The sequence below is a fragment of the Pholis gunnellus genome (genome assembly GCF_910591455.1).
Source record: "Pholis gunnellus genome assembly, chromosome: 1".
Classification (NCBI taxonomy): Eukaryota; Metazoa; Chordata; class Actinopteri; order Perciformes; family Pholidae; genus Pholis; species Pholis gunnellus.
In genome coordinates, this window is record NC_136528.1 from 6,634,988 (window position 1) to 6,648,267 (window position 13,280).

General features: G+C 42.2%; 1 protein-coding gene across 1 annotated transcript; it reads left to right on the top strand.

Annotated features, from left to right (window-relative positions):
* Nucleotides 1-94: 94 nt before the first annotated feature.
* On the top strand, nt 95-12,005 carry drd4b (dopamine receptor D4b; the record flags this gene model as incomplete). Its single annotated transcript, XM_079174287.1, has 4 exons — nt 95-343; nt 3,973-4,085; nt 5,933-6,528; nt 11,803-12,005. The coding sequence occupies 4 exons, from the start codon at nt 95-97 to the stop codon at nt 12,003-12,005; spliced, it is 1,161 nt and encodes a 386-aa protein (XP_079030413.1).
* Nucleotides 12,006-13,280: the final 1,275 nt, after the last annotated feature.

Sequence of the window (13,280 nt, forward strand, 5' to 3'; positions counted from 1 at the left end):
ACGGCTCATAGATGAAAACTGCCCCCGGAGAGAGTCGTTCTTTCTCGGACAAGGAGCCCGTCAGTTTGCGGCGCGCGGCGGAACACCGGCGACCATGTCAGACATCTCCACCGACTCCAACAACGACACGCTGCCGGAGGCTGCGGTCGCTGACTACAACTTCCCGGCGCTGATATTCGGGATTTTGCTGATTGTGATCATCACCGGTGGGAACGTGCTCGTGTGCCTCAGCGTGTATCTGGAGAAGGCTTTAAAAACCACGACGAACTACTTCATAGTCAGTTTGGCGTTTGCGGACCTGCTGCTGGCGGTGCTGGTGCTTCCGCTCTTTGTTTACGCAGAGGTAAGCACAGATCTACGGGAGACCCAGGATTATTACTGAACGAGGCGACCGGGTACAAAATCGAGGCGCACGAGGGGTCACGAGGGGGTCATTATACCAGGATGTGTTAGTGTTTCATATCTGTGTTTTATGCAGTGTCAGTGTGGATCTGCTGCTCTGTTAAACAGTTTGTCAACAGTTTTTGTTCACATTATTTAACCAGGATAATACCATTGAGATTCTGAATCTTATTTAAAAGGGGGTCAGGGGTCAGTTTCACACCAGCACCATGTAAAATCACAGATAAGACTTAAAAAACAAACCAGTTAAAAACAACATCATTGTTTTTGTTTTAATCACATACAAGAGACGTCAGTCAGCAAACTGCATTAACCAACAAATACTTCTCATCCAGTGCTGAAATGTTCCTAAATCCTGTTTCTAGTTTAAAATGTCTCTGCAGCTCACACCGAGATGAGGGTCCAAAGCAGTGGCGGCTGGCCAATAGAGGGGGGCCTGGCCCCACCTTGAGCCACACAAACAAAAACAAAAATTATAATAATAATAAATTATACAAATTGTCAATATTTGTGTTTATGAACTATGGAATGTACCCAGTAATATGTGTAAAATATGATATCTGCGCAAAATATATGCTTTTCCTGCTCGTCCTCTCCGCCTGTGTGCACGACACGTCTCAGAACACGCAGCTAGGGGGGCCAAACGAATTTGGCCCAAAAGAGGCGGGTCTATGAAGCAGTTTAGCCAATTGCTGATTATAGGTATAAATGAGTGACATACAATTTAGCCAATCAGCGTCCTCTAATAGATTCAGAGCTGCGCGTTCTCGTCAGGAGAAGTCTCTACAGGCGAGCGTGAGCGCCAGCGCGAGCACTACTCCTTCAAGACCCGTATGAGAGGAGAAGTTTGGCGGAGATTCTGCAGTTAAAGAGCTGATCCCAGATCAGCCTGACCTCACAATCAGACAGCAGAGCAGCGGGAAAGAGAAAGTTAGGGAGTGAGGGATGAGGAGGTAAGGAAACATGAGAACACCAGGGTAGGGAGTGAGGGATGAGGAGGTAAGGAAACATGAGAACACCAGGGTAGGGAGTGAGGGATGAGGAGGTAAGGAGACATGAGAACACCAGGGCACACATGAGAACTCTGTCAAGCTACATATTAGGCAAAGTGAACATCTTTTCTTCTACATAGTTTCATGACAACTTGGTCATGGAGGCATCAACATTTAATTGAGATGGTAAATTAACAGTGAAAACTCATCATAGCTTATATCTATATATGTATGCGTGTGTTTTATATTATACTGAATATTATTATATGATATATATTATACTGTATATATATATATATTATACTGAATTCTCTGTGAGGGTGCCCAAAATAAGATGTCCTGACGTGTTTATCAAAGTGTTATTTACTTCTTTTTTTCGTGTTGGAATAAATGTTAAATATTTAACTGCAAAGTAGTAATGCGTGTTTGATACCTTCATTTTTGTTGTATTAAATCATCCTGGGATGTTTGCTGAAATTGATTGGATGGCCCTACCTAGAACATTTTCCACCAGCCGCCACTGGTCCAAAGACTTTGATAATGAAAGATAAGGAGGCAGTTTGTGTAAAATAGATTTATTGTTTATCAATATTCCATTCTACGTTTGCTCTGCAGAATGTTGTTGAAAGACACAAAATTACTCTGCAAGGAAACACAAAACTACAAAGACATGCAATATAACAACAAAGAGACACCAAATGACCACAAAGACATGCAAAACGTAAGACACACAGAACAACCACAAAGATGTGCAAAACGACTGCAAAAATACACAAAATGACCAGAAAGACACAAAACCAAAGTTGTGCAAAATAACTACATAGACATACAAAACAACCGCAAAGACACGCAAAGCAATGATGCTAAACAACTACAAAGACTAATGAACACCAAAACATTTAAATGACCACAGAGAGACACAGATCGACCACAAAGAGACAGAACGACCACAGAGAGACACAGAACGACCACAGAGAGACACAGAACGACCACAGAGAGACACAGAACGACCACAGAGAGACACAGATCGACCACAGAGAGACAGAACGACCACAGAGAGACACAGAACGACCACAGAGAGACACAGATCGACCACAGAGAGACACAGATCGACCACAGAGAGACAGAACGACCACAGAGAGACACAGAACGACCACAGAGAGACACAGATCGACCACAGAGAGACACAGATCGACACAGAGACACACAGAACGACCACAGATCGACCAAAGAGAGACACAGAACGACCACAGAGAGACACAGATCGACACAGAACGACCACAGAGAGACACAGAACGACCACAGAGAGACACAGATCGACACAGAACGACACAGATCGACACAGAGACAGAACGACCACAGAGAGACACAGAGACACACAGAACGACCACAGAGAGACACAGATCGACACAGGACGACCACAGAGAGACACAGAACGACCACAGAGAGACACAGATCGACACAGAACGACCACAGAGAGACACAGATCGACACAGGACGACCACAGAGAGACACAGATCGACCACAGAGAGACACAGATCGACACAGAACGACCACAGAGAGACACAGATCGACCACAGAGAGACACAGATCGACACAGAACGACCACAGAGAGACACAGATCGACCACAAAGACTTGCAAAACAACTACAAAAACGTATGAAATTGCCAAACGCGCAAAACAGAGACACACAAAATAAAAACAGTCGCTTTGTGTCTTTCATTCTGCCGTTTTGCTCCAGTGTAGATGAGGTCGTGTTCTTTTTTACATGTCTGTGCCAAGAGGCCCATTGTTTCATAATCCATCCGTTACAGAAGCCTGTATCACTCCTAACACCTGCAGACACACACCTCAGTTTCTAGTGTGTAAAAACACACGTTTACACGGATAGGAGTCTAATAAATCTCACAATTCTCAAGTAAAATCAAATACTTGCGCTATCCTGCCTAAGATTATAAAAAGGATCAACGCTTGAGCTAATCCGCTCTTGGAAGGTTTCTCGTTAAACCCACCAGAGCCGGTTCATAATGGCACAAAATAGAAAAAAAGACCATCGACGTGCTGCCTCTCTCACTTGTTTAATCAGGATCAATTAAGGACTACGGAGACACGGGGGATTCGCACTGGTTACTAGGAGAGACATCGTCCATGAATCACAATATTCCAGGCATTCGAAAGGATAATCTAGCCCTTAATAAAGTATTAAACGCCACCTGCCGGCTTCCCTGTCTCTCTCAGAGATGCCCAACTGAGGCTTCCCCCCTTAAGTCCTCCTTAATTAGCTGCATTTGTGATCTTGTTACCTGTGCCAGTGGCTGCAGACAGTTAATCTACCCAGAGTCACGCCGGCAGGTTCTTTCGCATACGCTCACCGGATTGGAGGAGTCAGTCTTAAAACCTCGCCATGTCACCTCCTCACCTGAGGAGAAGTCAGGTGAGGAGAAAGTGTTTCACTGGAGGAATGTTTGTCTCAACGCTGAGCTGCAGTGGAGCAAGAGGATTAAACATATTTGCTCTCAAGATTTAGAACAGCTAATCAGTTGGTGTTTTTTTTGTGTGTGTATTATTTCTGTGTAGTTTCAGGGGGGAGTTTGGACCTTGAACATGGTGGTGTGTGACAGCCTGATGACCATGGATGTGATGCTGTGCACCGCATCCATATTCAACCTGTGTGCCATCAGCGTGGACAGGTATGAGTGTTTGTCTGGTCACAGTTTAGATGAAGACATCAATCATACCGCTGATTTTCATTATGGTTATTTAATGTGTGAGCCAACGGAACGAGGGAATGTGGAAACCAGAGGTGGGAGGGTGATGAGTCATATTTATGTAAGAGTTTAAACAAGATTAGAATTGTATCCATTAAAGAATCAGACAACAGATACTGTTTGAATATTCTACAGTCGACACAACGTATCCTCACACAACCGTTCGTACGATATCTTACAAAAGTTAGTTAGGTTCAGGAAATGATCGTGAAATACTTTGTTAAGTTTAGTAAAAGATCGTGAAATACGTAGTTAGGATCAGGAAATGATTGTGAAAATACTTAGTTTCAGGAAATGATCGTGAAATACTTAGTTAGGTTCAGGAAAAGATCGGGAAATACTTTAAGTTTAGTAAAAGATCGTGAAATACGTAGTTAGGTTCAGGAAAAGATCGTGAAATACTTAGTTAGGTTTAGGGAGCTTTGTGACTTTTTCTGCTGGTTGATGATTACGTTGATTACATAAAATTTGCCATCGCAGGAAATCTACGAACTACAGTGAATTCATTTTCGTGGTTATAGTTACAAATGCTGCATGCAAACAGCCTGGTAGAGTACAATTTAAAATGCTGCTTAGTTCTAGCACAGTTCACCACACTGATGTGTGATTCTCCTGCACTGAATTTCGGTTCATTAGAGCTTTGATGAAGACCTCAGCAGTCTATTAGTTTAAATTAAAATTCACCAAAACAATAGAGGTGTGAAGTGATGGAGGTGATTCATTCACCTTTTGGTTTTTTAAAACAACTGGAGTGCTGCATTTTTTCTGAAAACACATTTTAACAAACACTTGACAAAAGAAAATGCTCCAAATTAGTGATTTACAAAAGCTACGCATAATAAATAACGTGTTGCTCAGCCTTTCCCAAAGATGGGGTCAGGACTCACAGGTGGGTCGCAGGACATTTTATTAGGGTCACCAAATAAATTTGCGTAATTTCTTCCATAATCTTTTATTCAACATTTCTATCTGAATCAGAATCAGAACCGTTTATTTGCCACGGTATGCTGCACATACAAGGAATTTGACATGGTGGGTGGTGCATAACATTAAACAATCAACACAGTGCAAAGCCACGTGAGGGAGCCTGAATGTTCGTATTGTTCGGATAATTGTAGCCGACTTATAACATTGAATCTAAAAAGAAAGAAATCGATATAAAAAGTTTGTTTGACTGATGAGGAAAAACTAGAGTCTGTTCGCTCCACCTGAATGCATTCATTTGGTCTAATTTATAAAAGAATTTAACATACAAGTTTTAAAACACTGCTTGTGTTAGACTCTGATGCTGAAGACAGAATAAAACTAATAAACAGAATAAACTAATAAGACAGAAAAAAAAGTGTTAATGAAAAACACAGCAGATGGGAGCTGCAGAAGGTCTCTGCATGACAAACAGACAATTTATATTTCACACATGAAACACCTGTAAAAATTTGAAATTAACAGCGACTGCTGACTTTCCTGTCGGGAGCAGCAGGGCGATGCCCTCATGTACCGTTCCTTTGTTCTTCAACTACTTATTTTGACTATTTTTAGCAGCATGTTGAGCAGCGTCTTTTTAAAGTAACCCTTTTAAGAAATGAAAGACATCACGAAACATTAAAGCTTTGGAGTGGCCTACAACTACTGATTAATATCTGACAAATACAAAGTAATTGAAATAATGAGGAATAAATATCTAATAGGCATTACGTAACCAATGTTACAACAATTAAGTCTTTTCGAGATGTTTGTTTAGTTTTAACGCAGCTTTCTTTCCTCTTCAGGTTCATAGCCGTGTCCATCCCACTAAACTACAACCGTAAACACGTGGACCACCGTCAGCTCGTCCTGCTGGCGGCCACCTGGCTGCTGGCCCTGGCCGTGGCCTCGCCCGTCATCTTCGGCATCAACAGCGTGCCGAACCGCGACCCCACCGAGTGCAAGCTGGAGGACAACAACTACGTGGTTTACTCCTCGGCCTGCTCCTTCTTCGTCCCCTGCCCCATCATGGTCCTGCTCTACTTCGGGGTTTTCCGCGGGCTACGACACTGGGAGGCGTCGCGTAAGATCAAGCTGCGAAGCAGCATCGAGGCCTGCAGGAAGCTGCAGCACGCCGCCGTCGCCACCGCCCTCCCCCTGCTGGCGGGCACCATCCCCGGGCCGCTGCCCATGCCTCTGCCCAGGATCATCGAGAGGGACTTGGCCCAGTCTCGGCTGGACGACACGGACGACTACATGCAGCAGGAGATTCCCTATCCTCGGCAGTACCGGGAGAACTCGGTGCCCACGTTGACGTTCAGCCAGCAGCTGCACAGGAAGAAGAGAGCCAAGATCAACAGCAGGGAGCGGAAAGCTATGAAGGTGCTACCTGTAGTAGTAGGTGAGTGTTCATGTTGTCCCTCTCCTCCAATCAGAGGCACACAACAGCTATAGTAACAGTTAAAGAACCATGTTTTAATCAATTCTGAAAAGTGCAACCCATGCAGAAATGCTTTGAACCTGCATTCTCTCTAGTGTCCACCAGGGGGCGACTCCTCTGGTTGTATAGAAGTCTATGAGAAAATGACTCTACTTCTCTCTTGATTTATTACCTCATAAACATTGTAAACATGAGTTTATGGTCTCAATCTCTAGTTTCAAGTCTTCTTCAATACAGCATGATGTTCATTTAGTAAATGATGGTCCATTTAGAGTCAAACAGGGGGCTACACGGGGCTACCTTGTCATTCACAGGTTGCTACCTTGTCGTCTTACAACTTTAACCCTTTTACAATGTGTTTTCAATTCATGGAAGTTAATTGTAACATTTTTGGTCGCGTGCGGTTGTATTTAGCTCCACCCTCTCGTGTCACTTCTGGTTGCAAAAAAACAAGATGGCGACAGTCAGAATGCTCATATCGAGGCTTCAAAACGGCAGTCCACAAACCAATGGGTGACATCACGATAACTATATCCACTTCCTGTGTCTATGGTTTTATTCCTGAACTACAAAATCACTACTTTGCATCCCTGTCAGACACGTTACACACAGAGTTTGCTGCTTGTAGGTTTAGTTCAAGCTTTAGTAAAGGAGACTGTTTCAAAAAGACCATTTGTGAACACAACTTATACGCTCAAGCTGGAATAAAGCGTCTCCTGACTGCATGCAAACAAACAAACATGGGTGTCCCTCCGACACTTTCTGATGGGGAGGGTTTTATCTGTGTCCAGTAACAGGCAGCGTCACTTTGAAGAAGATTAATCTGGAAAGTGAAAGAGTTTTGATTCATCAGCGTAAATGAACAGGACACAATGAAAACACGGGCAGCGTTATTCAAGTGCCTTGAAGAAAAATGTGGTTTCCTCTGCTCTGCTCTAGAAGATCACTTGTGACTAAAAAGAAACACAAACATTTAAATTTGATATTTGTTGTGCTTAGTGAAGCCTGTCAAAATTAACGAGAGGGAGAGAAAATGATGTCCAGTCATCTAATGATGCTCCAAACTGCAATATGGAGAACAAAAGTATCTAGTTGCTTCTGTCAACTTAGGAAGTTACCCTTCAGAATAAAAGCTTATTTTCCGGCGTCTTCATGTTTCTTTGATGGCTCCTGTGATCGGTTGACTCTGTGTTTGTTGGCTTCAGGGTTCGTGTCATTATCTGGGTCGCGGGTATGGTCGGACATCGGGCATCTTGAGTGCCTCTTGTTTAAGGTATTATCTACATGAATGGATTGTTAGATTCTTTTGATTGCTTTCTCTTTCTAAGAATATTGTACCACTCAGAAGTGATTGGCCATTTTGCTGTTTGTTTACTCGTAGAAGATATTTTTCCACTTATAAAAGAGAAAGTGTTGTTTCCTGTGCTGTCAAGGGGCATCATGCCTTACATTGTGGCCACTTGTGTACTTCAGTAATCTGTTTATTCACTGAAGCAGGAAATGGAAGCAAAGCTGCTTGTGACAGCAGATGAGGCGTTTAGGTGCTGAACAGTTCAATATACTAATTACTAGCCTGTTTAAAATTGGCAGCACAGCAGCAGCTGTTTGGAGCCCATTAATCACACAGCATCACAAGATACATTATGAACAGATTAATCTCAGAAACGTTCACCTGCTGCACGTTTATGAAGATAGAATTGACTTTGGACTCTCGAGGTTGGTCGAAACATATAATTAGCTTTCACACTTTAACAGTTTAACTGATGTTTGTGTTGCAGCTCGGTTAACTGAAGGTGTGCGGCCGCAGACTTTCATGCAGGTTTATTGTTTATTGTGAGCGCCGGGATGAAAGCGTCACCGCCGACTCTCCGTCTCTCAACATGGAGCGACGCCAATAAAGCTTAACGCCCTCAATCCAATTAATATGCAGCACATGATGATACGGTCACACACACCATCGCTGCTGTACACAGACAGGCTGGGCTCTGATTCTGTTCCCTCCACCAGCGACGGCTCTATTTTACTGTGTAAATGCTTCATATATGCAGCAGTTTATGGAACCGTCCACAGTAATGTATGTCAACAGACTTACGACCTGCAGTGCAAAGCGTCGACTGCAGAGCACAACACATAACACAAGAGCTTAGAATATTCATGGTTTTTAACGATTTCTTTCCTCATTTTTATATAATGTATTAATAATTTTTATCTCACAAGCCAAGTGCAATATTTTACACATCTTTCTTCTTTACTTTGCTTCTGTTGTCTTCTTTGTATTTAAATGATTACGGAGGAGGACCTAAACCTCATCCATCAAACCCTCAACACAAAGCTAATAAATCGTTCGGACGCGTTTGTTCACCAACGTGACGACACCTGAGACAAATGTCCTCGGTTTGATTCAGTGACACGGTTATTCCGCTGATCACGGGACCTGAGCTTATTATAGGCGGGTTATTATTTTAAAGCAGAGGTCTCACCTTTGTTTGTCGAGTCTGCGCTTTTGTTTTTAGTTTGAAGACGGGATATAAATCATGTTTTTACACTCAGATCTCTAAATCGGACAGCAAAAGATGTCCTTGTGTGGCCATTGAATATATAACGGTTTTCTGCTTCTGTATCTTTTTTCCTTCCTTTGGTTCTAATGACTTTCTTGTGAGGGACAAGAAAAAAGGAAAGTCAAGAAATCCAAAATGTATCAAACCCCCCTGAGCAGTAATGTCTCGGGATAAAAATGATGAGACAGCAGGCTCGTTACATTTCTACTTCATCTCTAATGACGTCAGCACGGTCGTGAATCATTCAGAGTCACAATGAAACGTCCTCGTTTGACGCATTTCCCCGTTGAAGCTGAATCTTCAGACAAAGCTAACGAGGAGAGAGGGACGTGTTTTTCAGATGAGATGGAGGGACGGCTGTTAAGATAAAAAAGTTGTATGTTCTGCCTGCAGTTACAGCATGAGGTCATCCGTTAAAAGTGGTATTCTTGCGTTCAGTTTGACATTTATTTTCCATAATTATAGTATATTAAAGTTACCGTGAGGAACTTTTAACTGGTCCTGAACCAGTCTCAGTTTAGTCCTGATCCTCCATCAGACCTCCATCAGTAAAGAGACCATCAGAGAGAAGATGGTCTATTTCTATAGAGTTATTATTAAAGCTGGTGAAACCAGATGAAATCATGCAGGTTCACCAGAAACTCCTTCAGCTCAGACTCCAGTAGAGACCGGTCCACCGTGGACAGACCCAGATCCAGCTTCACCTGCAGCCTTGGACCTGCAGGAGGAGGAGAGCTCAGCTCCTGGCAGCAGCAGCAGCATCTCCTCCTCCTCCTCCTCCTCCTCCTCCTCCTCCTCCTCCTCCTCCTCCTCTGTGAATTAAATTGCATGTGTGTAAGCTTCCACCTTCGGCCCATCTTTGATCTCGTCTGTTCTTGGGTTAACACAGATTTATTATACGTTACAAGCTGAAGTGTTCAGGTCATTTCAGCTGCTTTTGTGAATCTCATCTCTAACCGTCTCACAAGTCTGCTAGTTAGAGGTCAAAGTCTTCTCTCTTGTGAATCCTCCGTTTTCTTTACACAGAGTACAAAACCTCTTCATGTAGTAAATCTGTAATAAAGTCTGCAAGTGCGTGAGATTTCTTTTTATCTCATGACTTTAAAAAATGAAGCTTGCAGGCATGAAACTGAAAGCACAAGCTTATAAAAGTTTACAGCAGAAAACCTAAATCTTCAGACTTGAAGAGACAGCAGCACATCTGGCTGTGAAGTTAAAGCCGGAGACAGGACATCATAAAAACACGTTTTTATTTACAACCTCTGAAGGACGAGTTTCTACTTTGGGAGAGATCATCCCGTTGATAAAACAAAGACTACAGGTGCCTTTGAACTTGTAGTTTCATAGAGTCAGTTAGAGTGATAATTTAATTACTTAATTTAATTACTTTGCAGATTAAAATGAATAATATGAAAGATCTTAATATCATAATTTTAATATTATTATAGATTCAAATAAGACTTTTTATCCTGGGTTGGAAATCACAAGCTACCCAGCGATATAGAAAGTAAAATAAATAATTAAAGTAGCAAAGGATGCATAATGAGAATGTGTACTTTTGGTATATTTTGAGGATTATAACTGTGTACTTTAAAGTATTTCTACACTGTGGTATTACTACTTTTACTTAAGTATAAGATCTGAGTTCTCGGTTACAGTTTGTTGTGACACACGACGCAGCGTGAATGCAAAGTTGGATCACAACAAACTATGCAAGTAAAAGAATCTTTATTCTATTCTTGATTCTATTATTATTTTGGTAATACGGCAAAAAAGTGCTTTCAAGTTGAACCATTTCTTGTTTCTTGTTTTAAAAATTGGAGGAAAAAGAACGTTCTTGTTTTACCAATGATCCTTTTCTACATGCAGTGGTAGTACATTTACTTCAGTGCTGTAACTGTACAGCTTTAGTTCATTTGCAGAAAGAAATTGTACATACACAACACACAAACGTATAACACACGATACATTACATCGTGTTTTATAAGTTCATTGTGTGTTTTGTACGTAAAATATATTAAACTGCCCAAGATAGATATTTAATGAATTGCCTTCAGGGGTAATTTTTCAGCACTTCGCGTCCTTTTACTTTCTTACATTTTGCTGATAATTACTTGCGTACTTGTACTTTTTAATGCAGGACTTTAACATGTAGTGGAGTATTTTTCACAGCCTGGTATTTGTGCTTTTTTACTTAAATAAAGGCTCTGAATCGTTCTTCCACCACATGCAACTACAACAAGTAAATAAATAACGTTACCATGTCTGAACTCAGTTGGAGTGAAACTTTCCAAACACCTTCGTCAGACACAAAACACAATCTAAAGAGACAAGATGTTTCTCTGAGAAGAAAATCACCGTGCCAACATTTTAATTGCGTTGAGCCCTCCAACACTTCACATTGTGCATTTATGTCATTTCTTCGATCCTGCCAGCAAAAAACAGATTGACTGGTACAAAGAAAGGCATAATTGGTGAGAGAATAACAACCCCCAGATGTGTATTTGTCACATTTTTTGTGACATTTTGAGATTTACAGTGTCACATTTATTTATTTATTTCACTGCTGGCACCGAAGACGATGAATGCAAGCACGACGTCGGGGTCTTAAGTTATTATCAAGGACGAAACCGTGACGACTAACGCTGACGTATATATATATTTTGTTTACATGCAGGCTGCTTCCTGTTCTGCTGGACTCCGTTCTTCGTGGTGCACACGACGAGAGCCGTCTGTGTGACGTGCGACGTCCCCCCCGGTCTGATGAGCACCGTCACCTGGCTGGGCTACGTCAACAGCGCCCTCAACCCCATCATCTACACCATCTTCAACACAGAGTTCAAGAAGTTCTTCAAGAAATGCTTCCGCAGCTGCTGCTGACGCCCAGGTTTCTGACTGGGAGGTCACCAAGCTCCATTGGGGAGTTTCCAGTTTGGCCTATTAACCTTTGGAGATGGATGGTTGATGATATCTGACTGACACTGATACTAGTGATATATATATATATATATATATACTGGCCAAACTAAAATGATGATGTCGGGAAGGAAAGATAAACGGACTCCCGTCTGAGAGGAGCTTTTCACCACTTTCAGTTTGTCTGTACAGCCAAAGTCACTCTTTACTGTTGAAGTTATGGTCTGCCAGTTCCAGCCAACGACGGGAGATTTGTACAAGAGAGGATCAACTCAGGGCGAAAATGTCCCCGGGAGATCGAATAAGCTTCGACAGACCAGAACGTAAAAAAAAAGCTTCAAGCAATCCTTTAAATTCAGTCTTTGATTCTCCTCGTTCTCATATACGCTTAAAGGAATAGTTTGACATTTTTGGGAAATACTTTGATTTTGCTGAGAGTTCGATGAGAAGAACAGTACCACTCTCACGTCTCTACGCTAAATGTGAAGCTACAGTCGGCTGGTTAGCATAGCTTAGCACAAAGACTGGCAACAGAGGGAAACAGCTAGCCTGGCTCTGTCCGATAACAAAAATCTGACCACCAAAACCTCTAAAGCTTAATTTAACAAACATGTTATGATGTTAGATTAGTTTTTCAAAGTAACTTTCTGACGACCTGATGAGACTCCTCCCATTTCCAGTCATTATGCTAAGCTAAGCTAACCAGCTCCTTGCTATATGAAGAGTGGTATCAATCTTTCTTAATTCTCGGCAGGAAAGCGAATTAGACGATTTCCCCAAATGAGTTCACATTAAAAGTGATAAGACATGAAGGCGAAGAGGCTGCTCGAAACACCATGCTTCATCTTCTCAGGAATCTGAAGCGTGACATCAAGAAGAGCGAGTGGATAATGTGGAGTTTTCCCTTCAGAGGAGCAGAACTGGAGAGTCAGCTGCATGCCGTCGACGGCATCACTGATTCCTTCTGTGTGCTGAATCAGTGAAACTCTTCATAAAGTGGAGCACGGCACAGTTGGAACCAGCTCATCATGGCGGTTTAAAGTCGTGTACTGATAAAGAAAAAAATACATTCATACGATATTAAGTAGCGATATGCCTTAAAACTCAGAGGATGTTCTGTCTCTCTGCCGTGATAGAAGTCACACTCTCGACATACTGAGGCGTTAATGAGATCCCGCGTTTCCTATTCAAACCCTTTGTCCCACATTATGTCAGAAACACTCATCAAAACACGCGAGG